Below are 14,204 nucleotides of genomic sequence, written 5' to 3'. Positions count from 1 at the left end.
GAGTCTTACCCACATGCTCAGGGTTTAGCTGATCGCCATATTTGGGGTCAGGAAGGAATTTTCCTCCAGGGCAGATTGGCAGAGACCCTGGAGGTTTTTCGCCTTCCTCGGCAGCGTGGGGCACCTGTCACTTGCTGGTGGATTCTCTGCAGCTTGAGGTCTTCAAACCACAATTTGAAGACTTCAGTAACTCAGACATAGGTTAGGGGTTTGTTATAGAAATGGATGGGTAGGATTCTGTGGCCTGCTTTGTGCAGGAGGTCAGACTAGATGATCATATTGGTCCCTTCTGACCCTAAAGTCTATGAGTCTATGAGTCTATGAGACCCCTGGACCCTCTCTGGTCCAGCACCCCTGGCACTGAACATGAAGACAAGCCCTAAGTCTCTGCTTTCTAGGGGTAGTGTTATGTCCTCCCAGGTATATCAGCTTGCATTTTGCCAAGCTGAAGCTCATTTTATCATCTGTCCACCTTTCTAATCACTGGGTCTCTTTATGTTATTTTTCTCTCCTATAATATGTGCGCAGGCATCCCTCCTCAGTACAGTAGCAGTACAGGATGCTCCATTAATCCCAGTGATGAGGTAATACTGGTACCACATCCGCCAAATGAAAGACCAGATTCTGCCCCTTCCCATCTGGTGATTAGTAACTTGCTCTCTGTAGTCCTGTTGATTTCACTGATTTCAGTGGGACAACTCTCAGAGTGAGATAGATCACTATGAGTGAGGGTGATGGAATCTTGCCCGAAGGAGTTGGGGAAGGGAAATTGTGGTATTAGCAACTGTAGTGCTATTAGGTGTCCCTCTAGTGGATATGGAGAAAACTGCAGAAGAAACCCAGATAAAAGTGAGAGTGCTGAGATTCAAACAGACAAGGAAATGGCCAAGGGAATCTCTGTGAGTGATGATACTGCAGGATCTGCCCAGGCTAAAAAGAGAAAACAAGGAGACCCTGGTCATGCTATCTGGAGTGCCTCACAACTGTGAGTGCCTGCCTCAGGGCAGATTGTCAAAAACAAAGAAGACATCCCAAACTGGTGGTGTGTTCTGTGATTAGATTTCACCAAGCCAGTAACAAATGTGAACTCCTGGATCACTATAACAATCTTATCATGCAGTCACAGACTGTCCCCTTAGACTCTCCAGTCTACCTTGCCACCCAGACAAACTGGACTTAGTGATAAATGGTCACTTGCACCAAAAATCACACCACATTCAGGTTGCTTCCAGTCCCAAGAGACCAGTCACTTACATCAGATCAGATGGTACTCTAGATCTTACACCAAAGACGATACCTATAGCCAGTCGTGTAATAAACTGTCTAAAGTGTTATTAACTAGGAAAAAGAAATGTAGGGTTTACAGATTAAAACAAGCAAACATATACACAGAAATGAGTTACCATCCAAATCATAAGAGTGACAGAGTTGTAGTGATCTATCAATTCAAAGTGTCTTTCAGGGCAGATCCAGGGGCAGCCCCTAGGGATCTCTGGCTTCAGTTTGGTGTCTCTAGACCTGTCAGAGTTCAGCCAGTAAAAAAAAATCAAAAATTTTCCTGTGACTTTTGTTTAATTTCCTTCATTCAGCTTCCAAATTCACAGGATAAGTTTCCTTGCATGTAGCATTACCCAGGTTCAATAGGGCCATTAACCAATCCTTTGTTTTGTGAAGTTCCTTGATGGGCCATCTGATTTTGATAGTCCTTCTGGATGGGTGAGGCATGACAATTCCCATGCCTAGGTTCACAAGTTCAGAGAAAATATTTTCAAAGTTATAAAGCAAAACTTTACTTATTTTCTTATAGCATGGAATACAGACATTACAAGTGAGTTTAATGCATGCAGCAACTTATAAGCATTTCATGGAGTCTAAACACTAAATAAATTCTTATGAGACTAGTACCTGTTTTGAGCATAACTAACTAACGTACAGGCCACAAAAAGAACAGGAGTACTTGTGGCGCCTTAGAGACTAATAAATTTGCTAAGTTAAAGGCTGGCTGGCCCAGGTAGATTTCTTGTAAAAATGCCCCAGACTCTGTAAACTCAGTATGTGCACTCTACACTGAATCTGGTAGATCAGCAGCACTTCTTCTGTTCAGAAATTCTGAATCCCAGCAGTGATTATGGTTGGCAGTTAATGAACTGAAGAAGAATTTGGAAGGGGAATATAAACCAGGTCCCTCCAAAGAGGAGAAGGGAAGATAAAAAAGCAAAACTGCAGTGTCTCCCTGGAATGAATAGCATGGAAATCTCAAACACCGAGAGAGTCATTCCCACCTGAGTACTGAAGGGAATGGAGACTAACATTGCTGTCTGACTGAAACGATCACTCACACCTGACAGCTAAAGCAAATGGTCAGTAATAACACTGATAGGATGGTGAACTTCATCAGCCTCACCACAGAAAATGAATCTATCATCATGAAGACCTGATTTGGCCACACTTCCTCATGGAGGATAGGATCCTACTTCTTGAACAGTCCCATTGAAATCAATTACCCATTCACCAAATAAGGTGCTACTTAGTGTGAGCAGGGTATCAGATTATTTGCAAGAAAGTCAAGAAAGCGAAGGGCTGCTAGTGTGTGGGTGGAGGCACAGATGCTGTTTTTGTAGCTCATATTCTCGCTCTTGTTTATGCCCGTTGTTTGTTGTTGTTTTTTCTGTTTCTGGCAGCTTCGAGTGAGTATTGCCCAGGTGATACGTGTGGGAATGAAACATACTGAGAAAATCTTCCAGCTGTAAAAGGGCTCACCTCTGGCCATGTAATCCTGACATTAAAATTTCATGTGGGCACCAGAAACTGAGAAATGGGTCTGAGTCCCATCAAACACTAATAGTGATGGATTTAAATCTTGGATCTGGATTTCAAACAGCCCAAAGTTCTGGGATTGTTCAGATCTAGAGGCTTGGCCGGGGCCCATCTCTGACTCTGGAAGGGGTCTATTTAAAACCTACACTTCAGGATGAGTTTCTGTAACCCAGTGGGGATCCACAGGGAACATGACTTGTTACAGCCCTCAGCTACAGAGCTTTGGCTCATCAGCTCCATGGTTTTAGCTCTGGAGGACCCCAGTTGAATCCCCAGTAAGTGGAACAGCCAAGAAGGCAGTCGTCACATATCTTGAGGCTGAGTATGGAAGAAGCTACTATGTTAATTTAGAGCAAGAGTATTTGGCTTCCAGACAAATCAGAACTGGGCTTCTGAACAATTCAGAATTGGCTGTGGCCAGCAGCTCCCTCTTTAATCTCTGGCTCTGTCGCATGAAGTATAGAAATCCCATTGTTAAAAAACAGTCAGCAAAATCAGGTGCTTTGGCACAGCACACCCACCTGGTTTTGTGCTGGAAACAAACTTCAGTAACAATAACACACCAGTCACATTGGAAGTGACTTGTGCCAATACTGATTGTCCAGCACTTCAAAGTGGGTGCTTCTGACAACACGTTGAACCATTGTGGAAATCTTCAGTTTGTCATATCAGTCTGTGAATAGGCTTATCACAAGCATATCCTCCGGGACATGTCAGACCATCACTAGTTAGTACTTGGAAAAAATACAAAAATTTAACTACATCACTGTATAATTTGAGAAGAATATTCTTTTTCTTTCTTTGAGTCACTTGTGATTAATTAAGACTCAGAATAGAGTCAATTTCTGCCAGTGATGGAATTCCTCCTTGCTTTCTTTTGATCAGGATGACTTTGTGTCAGCATTCCGACAGGCTGAGCGCCGGAGAAACGCTGTATCAGTTGTGAATTCTGGAATGAGAGTCCTTTTCAAACCAAACACTGACATCATTATGGACATGAATATTTTATACGGAGGCACTGGCCCTATCACAGTCAGTGCAAGGAAATCCTGCCAGAGGCTCATAGGGAGGTACTGTATGATTTAGTACATCTCTGACAGAAATGTAGTGGGCTTTATAAACCCTTTGTTCTGCCAAATTCTGCTGATAGAGACTGAAATGTAGAGATCACAGCTGTTGCACATCTCGCTCACAACCCCCACTGTCCGGAAAGTGAGCAGCAATACAATGGAGAGGGAATATCCAGGATGCTCCACCCTGATACAACTTATCCCCTGGCAATCTCTCCCAGAGGTTCTCCTGGGAAGCTCCAACCCAAAGATAAAGTTCCCTTTTCCTGGTGGGACATCCATAGCCAGGGGTGAAGGAATTTACCAGTACAGTAGCCTCTGCTGGAGCAAGGGTGCAATTTACACCTCACTGTCTCAGAAGTGGTGAATTTAACCCAATCAGTTTTAAATGACAATAAGTGATCTTATTAAAAACTGGAGGACTGCATGTTTTCTGTGTAATTATTGTACTGTGTGTAGTACTTATAATGAACACTAATCTGACGTAAATGTGCATGATGCTGCAGAGCAGTGCTATAAAGAAGGGGTTAAGTAATTGACATTTCTAATTAGAGTGAGTTGAAAAATTAAAATAAAATAATCCTGCCAATTTCTAACTTGTTTTTGTTCAGATGGATTTTGAAATTAACCTTTTTTGGGTGGTTGGTTGGTTGTGCTTTGTTTTGCTTTAAACATTTTCTGTTCCTTTTTTTTTTAATCAACTTTTTTTATTTTTGGAAAATAATATTTTTTCAAAATGACATTTCAGTTTTGAAAGTGAAATGAAACTGAAAAATTTTTACAAGTGGAAACTGGTTAAAATGGGCAGTAGAAAAAAATATACACACCGCTAAATGAAAAACAATGACCAAAGTAACATTTCCATTGAAAATTTTCAAAAAATGGAAAATTTTGAGGAAATCTGAATATTTTCCTGAACATTTCTATTCCCTAAAAAAGGTCTTAGTTTCATGAGAAAAAAAACATTGGAATGAAAAATTCCAACCAGCTCTACTGCTAATACACTATGATATAAATGGTTACCAATTAGTTGAAAACAAATAAGACATGTCTATGCTGCAATGAAACACCCATGACTGGCCCATGTCAGTTGACTCGGGCTCACAGGGTTCAGGCAGTGCAGAGTTATAAAACTGCAGTAAACATTCAGGCTCAGGCTGGAATTCAAGCTCTGGGACCCCGTGATGGGCGAGGATCCCAGAGCCCAGGCTTCAGTGTAAGCCTGCATGTCTACACTGCAGTTTTATAGCCCCACAAGCCTGAGCCCCACAAGCCTGAGTCCACTGACACAGGCCAACCATTGGTGTTTTGTTGCAGTATAGACTTACCCTCAGTGGTCATCTTATTAAGTCTTGATTGCTGCAATCCTTACATGCACATAATTCCTGCTGAAATCAAAATGTACAAAAGGACTGCAAGATCAGGCCCATGTGAATTAAACTTTTGTTACCTAACACTTTGGCTTTAGCTGCAGTTTGGTATTATAAATAGGTATGTGTGTGTGTGCATGTCTGTTTCTCCGCCAGGCAATGGAATGAGCAGATGCTGGATGAAGCTTGCAAACTGGTGCTTGGAGAAATTTCTCTCTCCCCCTCAGCTCCAGGAGGGAAGGTGGAATACAGAAGAACTCTGCTTGTCAGCTTCCTTTTCAAGTTCTACCTGGAAGTGTTGTATGGATTAAATAAAATGGTAAGTGGTTTCCCTCTGCATTTGCACAAATTGACTTCTTTTTCTTGGAAAGGCTATTCCCAATGTTCATTATCAGGTGCTCAGATCTCATGGTGATGGCTGCAGGCTAACTGAATGACTGGACTGATACATCCTTTATTGAATGCAGATTGTGCCCATATTCAACTCCTGCCCCAAGCTCAGGAGAAGCTAAAGAGCCCTGCTAAAGAGCCCTGCTAGGCGAAAATATTTGCTCATAGTTAGAGTTTAACATGTTCTCAGTGAAGTGCCAGACCTTTCATTGTCTGATGATGGAATTCCTTTAGCTGTAACAAGATGTTAGGGCTGTGACAACATGTTGACATTTATAAATAATGTTGCTTCTTTGAGAGGGACGGGTGAATGTTTTAAATACTAGTAGCCTGAGCAGAGCACATAAAACAGAGAAATGGTCTGAGATCGCCAACAGGGCCGCACTGCATAGCCTCAACAGGCTGTCCAGGCAGACACCCAGAGCAATAATGCAGTAGGGTACACCAATGTACTCTCTGGCTGCCAAACAGCAAAAGTACAAAGCTCCAGAGTTTAAAGATCAGAGGATAACCACAATGAACCCATGAGATTTAATTCCAGCCTGAAATATACCCAGAACCCATTCTCAGTACATGATCCCCTGTGTCCATGCCTTCTTTTGAACTATCCCAAATACCATCATATCCTGAAAGGATCAGGAACACACCCAGAGGGGAGATAGTCCATGTTGCACTCCTTGTTTGCCAGTCAGTTTGAAATCTGATCCTGTCACTCTTTTTGCCAACATCCCCTTCCACCCGGTCCTGACAATGGACTACCCTTCAACCACTGTGGTTTTGGTGAGAGGGGTTGGGTTTTTTATGTCAGGTGACCCAGCTCACATTAAACCTTGTCTGTAATTTTACCACCTGTGTAAACTCTCCACCACTTTAAAAGGTGCTTGCTATAGCAATGATGTATGTAGCAGAATGGAATGTGTGTGACTGCTATTTGCATATCACTGCCCAGAATACTGTTCCAGCTCACACCTATTTCACATCAGTGCTGGTGTATGAGCTGTGGGAGCAAACTGGAAATCTTTGCTTCTTTAACATTTATGTTTTTCAAAATCTGTAAATGGAAAATTTAGCTTTAAAAGCAGTGATATGACACTAGTGTTGTTAAATTGCCTTCTTTTCAGTACCCAGCTAAGTATCCTGACTTATCCAAGAAGAACTTGAGTGCCCTAGGAGCATTTCACAGCGAAGTACCCCAGGGTATGCAAACATACCAGGTCAGTGAAGTTGCTTTCACAGCAAACTATGCCAGCTGTGAATTGTGACTGCCACATGCTGTCCCTAATGAGCGTTATGCCTTCTGGTTTTTCATTCTAACTCTCCACTTATGCATTGTCTCCTTGTATTTATGTCACCTTGTATTTAACTGTGGCACTCTGACTACCTTTCCCAGACCTGAAGAAGAGCTCTGTGAAGCTTTAAAGCTTGTGTCTTTCACCAACAAAAGTTGGTCTAATAAAGGATATTACCTCACCCCTCTTGTCTGTCTCATATCATGGGACCAACACGGCTACAACAACACTGCATTGCCTATATATCTTTTCAAAGGCTGTTTGCAGTGTTGTTGTAGACAGCCATGTTGGTCCCAGGATATGAGAGAGACAAGGTGGGTGAGGTAATGCCTCTTATTGAACCGACTTCTACTGGTGAGAAAGACAAGCTTTCAAGTTACACAGTGCACAAGGTGAGTAACTTTTTCTTGTAACAGCAGAGAATTGTCTGCAGGTTTTGCATCTGCTGTTCTGGCAGGGTGTGGTGCTGCTTTGAGTTGGCTGGTCCTGGTCTATGTGGAGTTTTGCTCTGACAATGAGCTTGGTGAGGTTGGAAGGTTGTTTGAAGACCAGAAGAGGGGGGTTTGGGAAATATTTATTTCAGGATGTGGTCCCCATTGAGTATGGATTGTAATTGTTTAATGATACCCCATATAGGTTCCAGTGTGGGGTGGTAAGTGACAACTAGGGTGGGTGGGTTTTTTTTTTTTCTGTATTGAAGCACATTCTCTCTGGGTATTTGGGTGGCTTGTTCCATGATGCGATCTACTTCTATGGTGGAGTGTCCTTGTTTTGTGAAGGTAGTTTTAAGTGTGTTAAGATGTGTATTGCAGACTTTCTCCTGAGAGCACATGCTGTGGCATCTGAGGGTCTAAACTATGCTAACCTGAACTAAAAGTTTCATTTAGCCAAAGTTATAATATGTAGGGTAGAGTTGGAAAATACTTTGTTTTTGTTTTCCTAGCAGAAAATTTCCACAGAAACTAATTTTTTTCATTGTCATTGAGATTTTCAACAGAAAATGTCATGTTTTTGTCTGAAAACCAAAAGTGCTGAAAACTAACCCTTTTTTCTCTTTTCAGCAGTTTTCAGCCAAAAAATATCAGCAGTTTTGAGCACTCTTTTTCAGCTGAAAATGTTTGCTTCCAGTTTTCTCATGTAAAATTGAAATTTTTTTTAGAAAAGCTGATAATTTTTATGGAAGTTTCATTTAGTCAAAAATACAACGTTCCAGAGAAAAAAAGTTCTGACAGTAAATTTTTGACCATCCCTCATAGCTGGGTTGTTTCAGGCTAAGTCAAGTGTATCACTGTATGCAATATTGTTGTAGCTGTGTTGGTCTCAGCTTATTAGAGAGACAATGTGGAAGAGGTAATATATTTTATTGAACCAACTTCTGAGAGAGACAAGCTTTTGAGGTTACACAGAGACCTGAAGAAGACCTTGTCTCAAAAACTTGTCTCTCTCTCTCTCTCCAGAAGTTAGTTCAATAAAAGATATTACCTCACCCACATTGTCTCTCTAAATGTATCATTAGCAGCTCAGCAGCAGAGAGCACCAGATCTGTGTACTGACTAAGGTTGCCATTATGGACAACCACATTTTCAGTGCTCTCAATTCAGGACTCTCTCTGAAGTGGCAGAAGGGAAGGTTGACTGGAATTTAATTAGTAGAAACCTGAATGAGACCAGTTTTGTTAGGCTAATCCAGGGGTAGGCAACCTATGGCACGCGTGCCGAAGGCGGCACGTGAGCTGATTTTCAGTGGTACTCACACTGCCCAGGTCCTGCTCACCAATCTGGAGGGTTCTGCATTTTAATTTAATTTTAAATTAAACTTCTTAAACATTTTGAAACCTTATTTATTTTACATACAACAATAGTTTAGTTATATATTATAGACTTACAGAAAGTGACCTTCTAAAAAGGTTAAAATATATTACCGACATGCGACATCTTAAATTAAAGTGAATAAATGAAGATTCGGCACACCACTTCTGAAAGGTTGCTGACCCACTGGGCTAATCTATACAAGAACATAACATAAGAACGGCCATGAGCTCTGCCACTGAGCTGCTGTGTGAACTTGGACAAATCACTTTGCCTCTCTGTTCTGTCACACTCTTTGTCTTGTCTGTTTAAATTGTAAGCTCTACAGGGCAGGGACTCTCTCTCTACTGTGTGTGTGTGCAGCATTTAGAACAATGGGGCCCTGATCTCAGCTGGGGCCACCAGGTGCCAAGGTAATATAAATAATAACAATGGAATGACTACATAGAACTTTGGGTTTAAATTGTTGGGCATTAATGCCCTAGCCACAATATCTGAGAAATTTCAATGTGTGTTTAATGACACACGCTTATAATGGGAAAACGATTTCAGAAGGCATTCGTAAATAAGGCATTCTGTAGTTAGTGTTTTGTCTCTAGGATACCACATTCTTATTAAACAGGATGTAGATCCAGCGCAGCCTCCCCAAGATCCAGTAGGACGTCCCATCATGCACCAATCCGGGGTTAAGCACGCCACTGGTGAAGCTGTTTATTGCAATGACATTCGTGCTGTGGATGAAGAGCTTTTCCTGGCTGTGGTAACCAGTTCCAGAGCCCACGCAAAGATTGTGTAAGTAAATAAAAGAGATGTAAGAAAAATGTTACAGTGTGAGGTCACTTAGATGTTTCCCCCATTTTCTAACAGACTTGGGTCCTACTAATGAAGCATGTTCATTTTATTGGATATGGGCTGGAACAGAGCATGGTGGAAAAGGAAATCAGGAAACAAGGGGTGGATGAAAGTGTAATTCATGTGCAAAGAGGGAGTCTGAGCAGCTAATACTTTTAAACATGGGGTCTTATTGTCTGGAGAAGAAAAATGTACAGCTGGGGACAGGTTCCTTGTAGCTGCCTCAGTCTAAAGATTCCTCAATTAGTGTTACTCACTTCCTGGTTTTCCAGAGTGTTCCTCTGCAGGTCTGGTCTTACCAGGTTTTGTGCCATGTCCTCTTCATGGTAGCACCTCATTAAAGCATGCTGGTACTGCAATGCCAGTCGTTTATTCGTTCCTAGACTCATTGCTATTAATGGTATTTATGTTGCAGGATCAGGGCCCATTTGTGTTGGGCACTGTACAAACAGAAAAAATGTATTTTGACCTCTGAATGTGTATAGCTTACAACAGAAACAAACAGATTCAGAAGGAGTGTCCTACCATCATCCCAAGGGCTGACGTACATTATGAAGCAAGGATCTCTTTTTTATGCTTTGTTGGTATCAGATAAGGAAGAGTTCACATTCTAATGCATGGAGCTTGTGATGGAGTCACCTCACCACATGATGCCTCCTGCTGGCCATCCTGGGAATTATCTCGGAGTTGCCAGTGCGCCCTCCTCAGGTGGTGTCTCACTGTTGTAACTCCTGTCCCCAAGTCCAGGATCTGTGTTGCTCCCCAGACCGGGTCATCCTCTTCTGGACACAGCCCTCCGGCTGTGCCCCACTTGGTTTTTTCCCCCACTTCTAGGGGACCGACTGTCCTCAGTCCAACCACTTGCCTCAGTGGCAATCTGCAGTCCAGGTTCTAGCCACTCGTATCAGTGGCAGACTGCAGTCCATGCACTGACCACTTCCCTTAGTGGCCAGTGAGGGCAAGGGAAGCGGGAGGGAGTCCGGGCCTGCCCGCTACTCCAGGCCCTGACCCAGGGATAGACGGCAGCCATGTACTGCCCCTCCTCCAACTCCGCCACCTCCTTCCCTGGGCCACTTTCTCCACCGCCCCAGCACCTCCTCTGCCCTTGTATCAGGGCCTCTGTTAGGCAATCATCAGCCTGGAGCTTTCTCATGCTCTACTGACCTTGCCCATCACTGCTCTGTCCATGGTGCTCCAGCCCTCTAAGCAGCCAGTCCTCCTCCCTCAACCTCCAGGGAGTAACTGCTTCTGCTCCGCTCTGTTCAGCAGCCCCTTCTTATATGGGTCATCCCGGCCTGACTGGCTCCTCCAATAAACCTCCCCCTAATTGACTGGCACTACAAACCTTTCCTTGTTGGCTGCCTCCAATGCAGCCTCCCTACAGTGGCTTTAACCCCTTATATACCAGTGAGGGGCAGCCACCCCATCACAGAGCCCTTAACACAAAAGGGAAAATATATATTGGGGTTTCTTGAACTTTCCAAGTACTAGGACTACAATTTAAATAACTGTTTTATGCCAGTCGCTGTCTCTTGTTCCCTCTCCCCACTTGTCCCCACTTTCCTCTTCAAATATACCACTACAGCAGTTGAGTATTTTTTTACAATGCACTATTCAACACATTTCAAAGTGTTTCCCAAGATTATGATGTCTGAAGAGGATACAAGGGGGATTATGTTTCTTTGTCCTGAAACTTGCAGATGCGTTTGTATTTGATATATTTGTCCCATATATGCCAATTGTGGCACTGACATTTATATTCTTCTTCCCAGAACAATTGATGTATCAGAAGCCCTCAAAGTGCCAGGGGTGGTTGATGTGGTAACAGCTGAAGATGTTCCAGGGAAAAATGGCACTGATGATGAGCAAGCATATGCAAAAGATGAGGTACTTCTTGCTTTATTATGAAGAGGAAAACTTACAACTTTTGAAAATATTTTGCTTATTGAAAAACTGCTCTGAAAATGACTCCAATGTACAGTACCAGCCTGACAGTCTAGTTGCAGCACAGTGCATTGCCAGTAGATGTTCAGAGCAGGAGCAGTACAGGACTCTTGGTTCTTGGGACAAAGGAATAGGGAAGGATCCCTTAAATCATTTTCCAGTGACTTTTGTGGCTGACTGAATGAATAGTGATCCTGGCTCTGGAGGGCTCTACACCCTGCCCTCCAGGTAGGAGAGAATGGCTATGCCTGGGTGTTTTGCCCTTTGGCGGGAGAGCCTGGGGCCAAGCCGGCCATGATTACAGAATGAGCCTCACCTGAGGGGTATCTGGCAATTTCCTATAAAGAGCAGAAGGTGGACGCAGCAAGGGGGAAGTTTGGGAGGTTGTAATCAAACTGCTGAGGGTGAGAGAGACGCACTTCTGTAGTGAAAAGATAGAGATCAGAGGAATTGCTCCAGCTAGGAAGGTCTCTGACCAGACCTGGGGATTTTGGGCTGTACCTGGCTGAAGCTGGAGGGAAGACTCATAGACTCATAGACTCATAGACTCTAGGACTGGAAGGGACCTCGAGAGGTCATCGAGTCCAGTCCCCTGCCCTCATGGCAGGACCAAATACTGTCTAGACCATCCCTGATAGACATTTATCTAACCTACTCTTAAATATCTCCAGAGATGGAGATTCCACAACTTCCCTAGGCAATCTATTCCAGTGTTTAACTACCCTGACAGTTAGGAACTTTTTCCTAATGTCCAACCTAAATCTCCCTTGCTGCAGTTTAAGCCCATTGCTTCTTGTTCTATCATTGGAGGCTAAGGTGAACAAGTTTTCTCCCTCCTCCTGATGACACCCTTTTAGATACCTGAAAACTGCTATCATGTCCCCTCTCAGTCTTCTCTTTTCCAAACTAAACAAACCCAATTCCTTCAGCCTTCCTTCATAGGTCATGTTCTCAAGACCTTTAATCATTCTTGTTGCTCTTCTCTGGACCCTCTCCAATTTCTCCACATCTTTCTTGAAATGCGGTGCCCAGAACTGGACACAATACTCCAGTTGAGGCCTAACCAGCGCAGAGTAAAGCGGAAGAATGACTTCTCGTGTCTTGTTTACAACACACCTGTTAATGCATCCCAGAATCACGTTTGCTTTTTTTGCAACAGTATCACACTGTTGACTCATATTAAGCTTGTGGTCCACTATGACCCCTAGATCTCTTTCTGCCATACTCCTTCCTAGACAGTCTCCTCCCATTCTGTATGTGTGAAACTGATTGTTCCTTCCTAAGTGGAGCACTTTGCATTTATCTTTATTGAACTTCATCCTGTTTACCTCAGACCATTTCTCCAACTTGTCCAGATCATTTTGAATTTTGACCCTGTCCTCCAAAGCAGTTGCAATCCCTCCCAGTTTGGTATCATCTGCAAACTTAATAAGCGTACTTTCTATGCCAACATCTAAATCGTTGATGAAGATATTGAACAGAACCGGTCCCAAAACAGAACCCTGCGGAACCCCACTTGTTATACCTTTCCAGCAGGATTGGGAGCCATTAACAACTACTCTCTGAGTACGGTTATCCAGCCAGTTATGCACCCACCTTATAGTAGCCCCATCTAAATTGTACTTTCCTAGCTTATCTATAAGAATATCATGCGAGACTGTATCAAATGCCTTACTGAAGTCTAGATATATCACATCCACCGCTTCTCCCTTATCCACAAGGCTCGTTATCCTATCAAAGAATGTTATCAGATTAGTTTGACATGATTTGTTCTTTACAAATCCATGCTGGCTATTCCCTATCACCTTACCACCTTCCAAGTGTTTGCAGATGATTTCTTTGATTACCTGCTCCATTATCTTCCCTGGCACAGAAGTTAAACTAACTGGTCTGTAGTTTCCTGGGTTGTTTTTATTTCCCTTTTTATAGATGGGCACTATATTTGCCCCCTTCCAGTCTTCTGGAATCTCCCCCGTCTCCCATGATTTCCCAAAGATAATAGCTAGAGGCTCAGATACCTCTTCTATTAACTCCTTCAGTATTCTAGGATGCATTTCATCAGGCCCTGGTGACTTGCAGGCATCTAACTTTTCTAAGTGATTTTTTACTTGCTCTTTGCTTATTTTCTCTTCTAAATCTACCCTCTTCCCGTAAGCATTCACTATACTAGACATTCCTTCAGACTTCTCAGTGAAGACCGAAACAAAGAAGTCATTAAGCATCTCTGCCATTTCCAAGTCTCCCGTTACTGTTACCCCCTCCTCATTGAGCAGTGGGCCTACCCTGTCCTTAGTCTTCCTCTTGCTTCGAATGTATTGATAAAAAGTCTTCTTGTTCCCCTTTATTCCCATAGCTAGTTTGAGTTCATTTTGTGCCTTTGCTTTTCTAATCTTGCCTCTGCATTCCTGTGTTATTTGCCTATATTCATCCTTCGTGATCTGCCCTAGTTTCCATTTTTTATATGACGCCTTTTTATTTTGTAGGTCACGCAAGATCTCAAGGGTAAGCCAAGGTGGTCTTTTGCCACATTTTCTATCTTTCCTAACCATTGGAATAACTTGCTTTTGGGCCCTTAATAGCGTCCCTTTGAAAAACTGCCAACTTTCCTCAGTTGTTTTTCCCCTCAGTCTTAATTCCCATGGGACCTTGCCTATCAGCTCTCTG

The 14,204-nt window shown here is 42.9% G+C and overlaps 1 protein-coding gene across 1 annotated transcript in view; it reads left to right on the top strand.

The window, feature by feature from the left end:
- The window catches only part of AOX1 (aldehyde oxidase 1), a 198,677-nt gene that overhangs the window by 142,090 nt on the left and 42,383 nt on the right, over positions 1–14,204 (top strand). The window contains exons 45-49 of the mRNA XM_050916607.1: positions 3,703–3,887; positions 5,414–5,576; positions 6,769–6,861; positions 9,367–9,536; positions 11,369–11,483. Of these exons, the coding sequence (XP_050772564.1) occupies positions 3,703–3,887; positions 5,414–5,576; positions 6,769–6,861; positions 9,367–9,536; positions 11,369–11,483 (726 nt within the window). The remainder of the gene's footprint in view (positions 1–3,702; positions 3,888–5,413; positions 5,577–6,768; positions 6,862–9,366; positions 9,537–11,368; positions 11,484–14,204) is intronic.

Source organism: Gopherus flavomarginatus, chromosome 10, assembly GCF_025201925.1.
Source record: "Gopherus flavomarginatus isolate rGopFla2 chromosome 10, rGopFla2.mat.asm, whole genome shotgun sequence".
NCBI classification, from domain to species: domain Eukaryota; kingdom Metazoa; phylum Chordata; order Testudines; family Testudinidae; genus Gopherus; species Gopherus flavomarginatus.
This window is presented reverse-complemented; position numbering and strand designations above follow the sequence as displayed.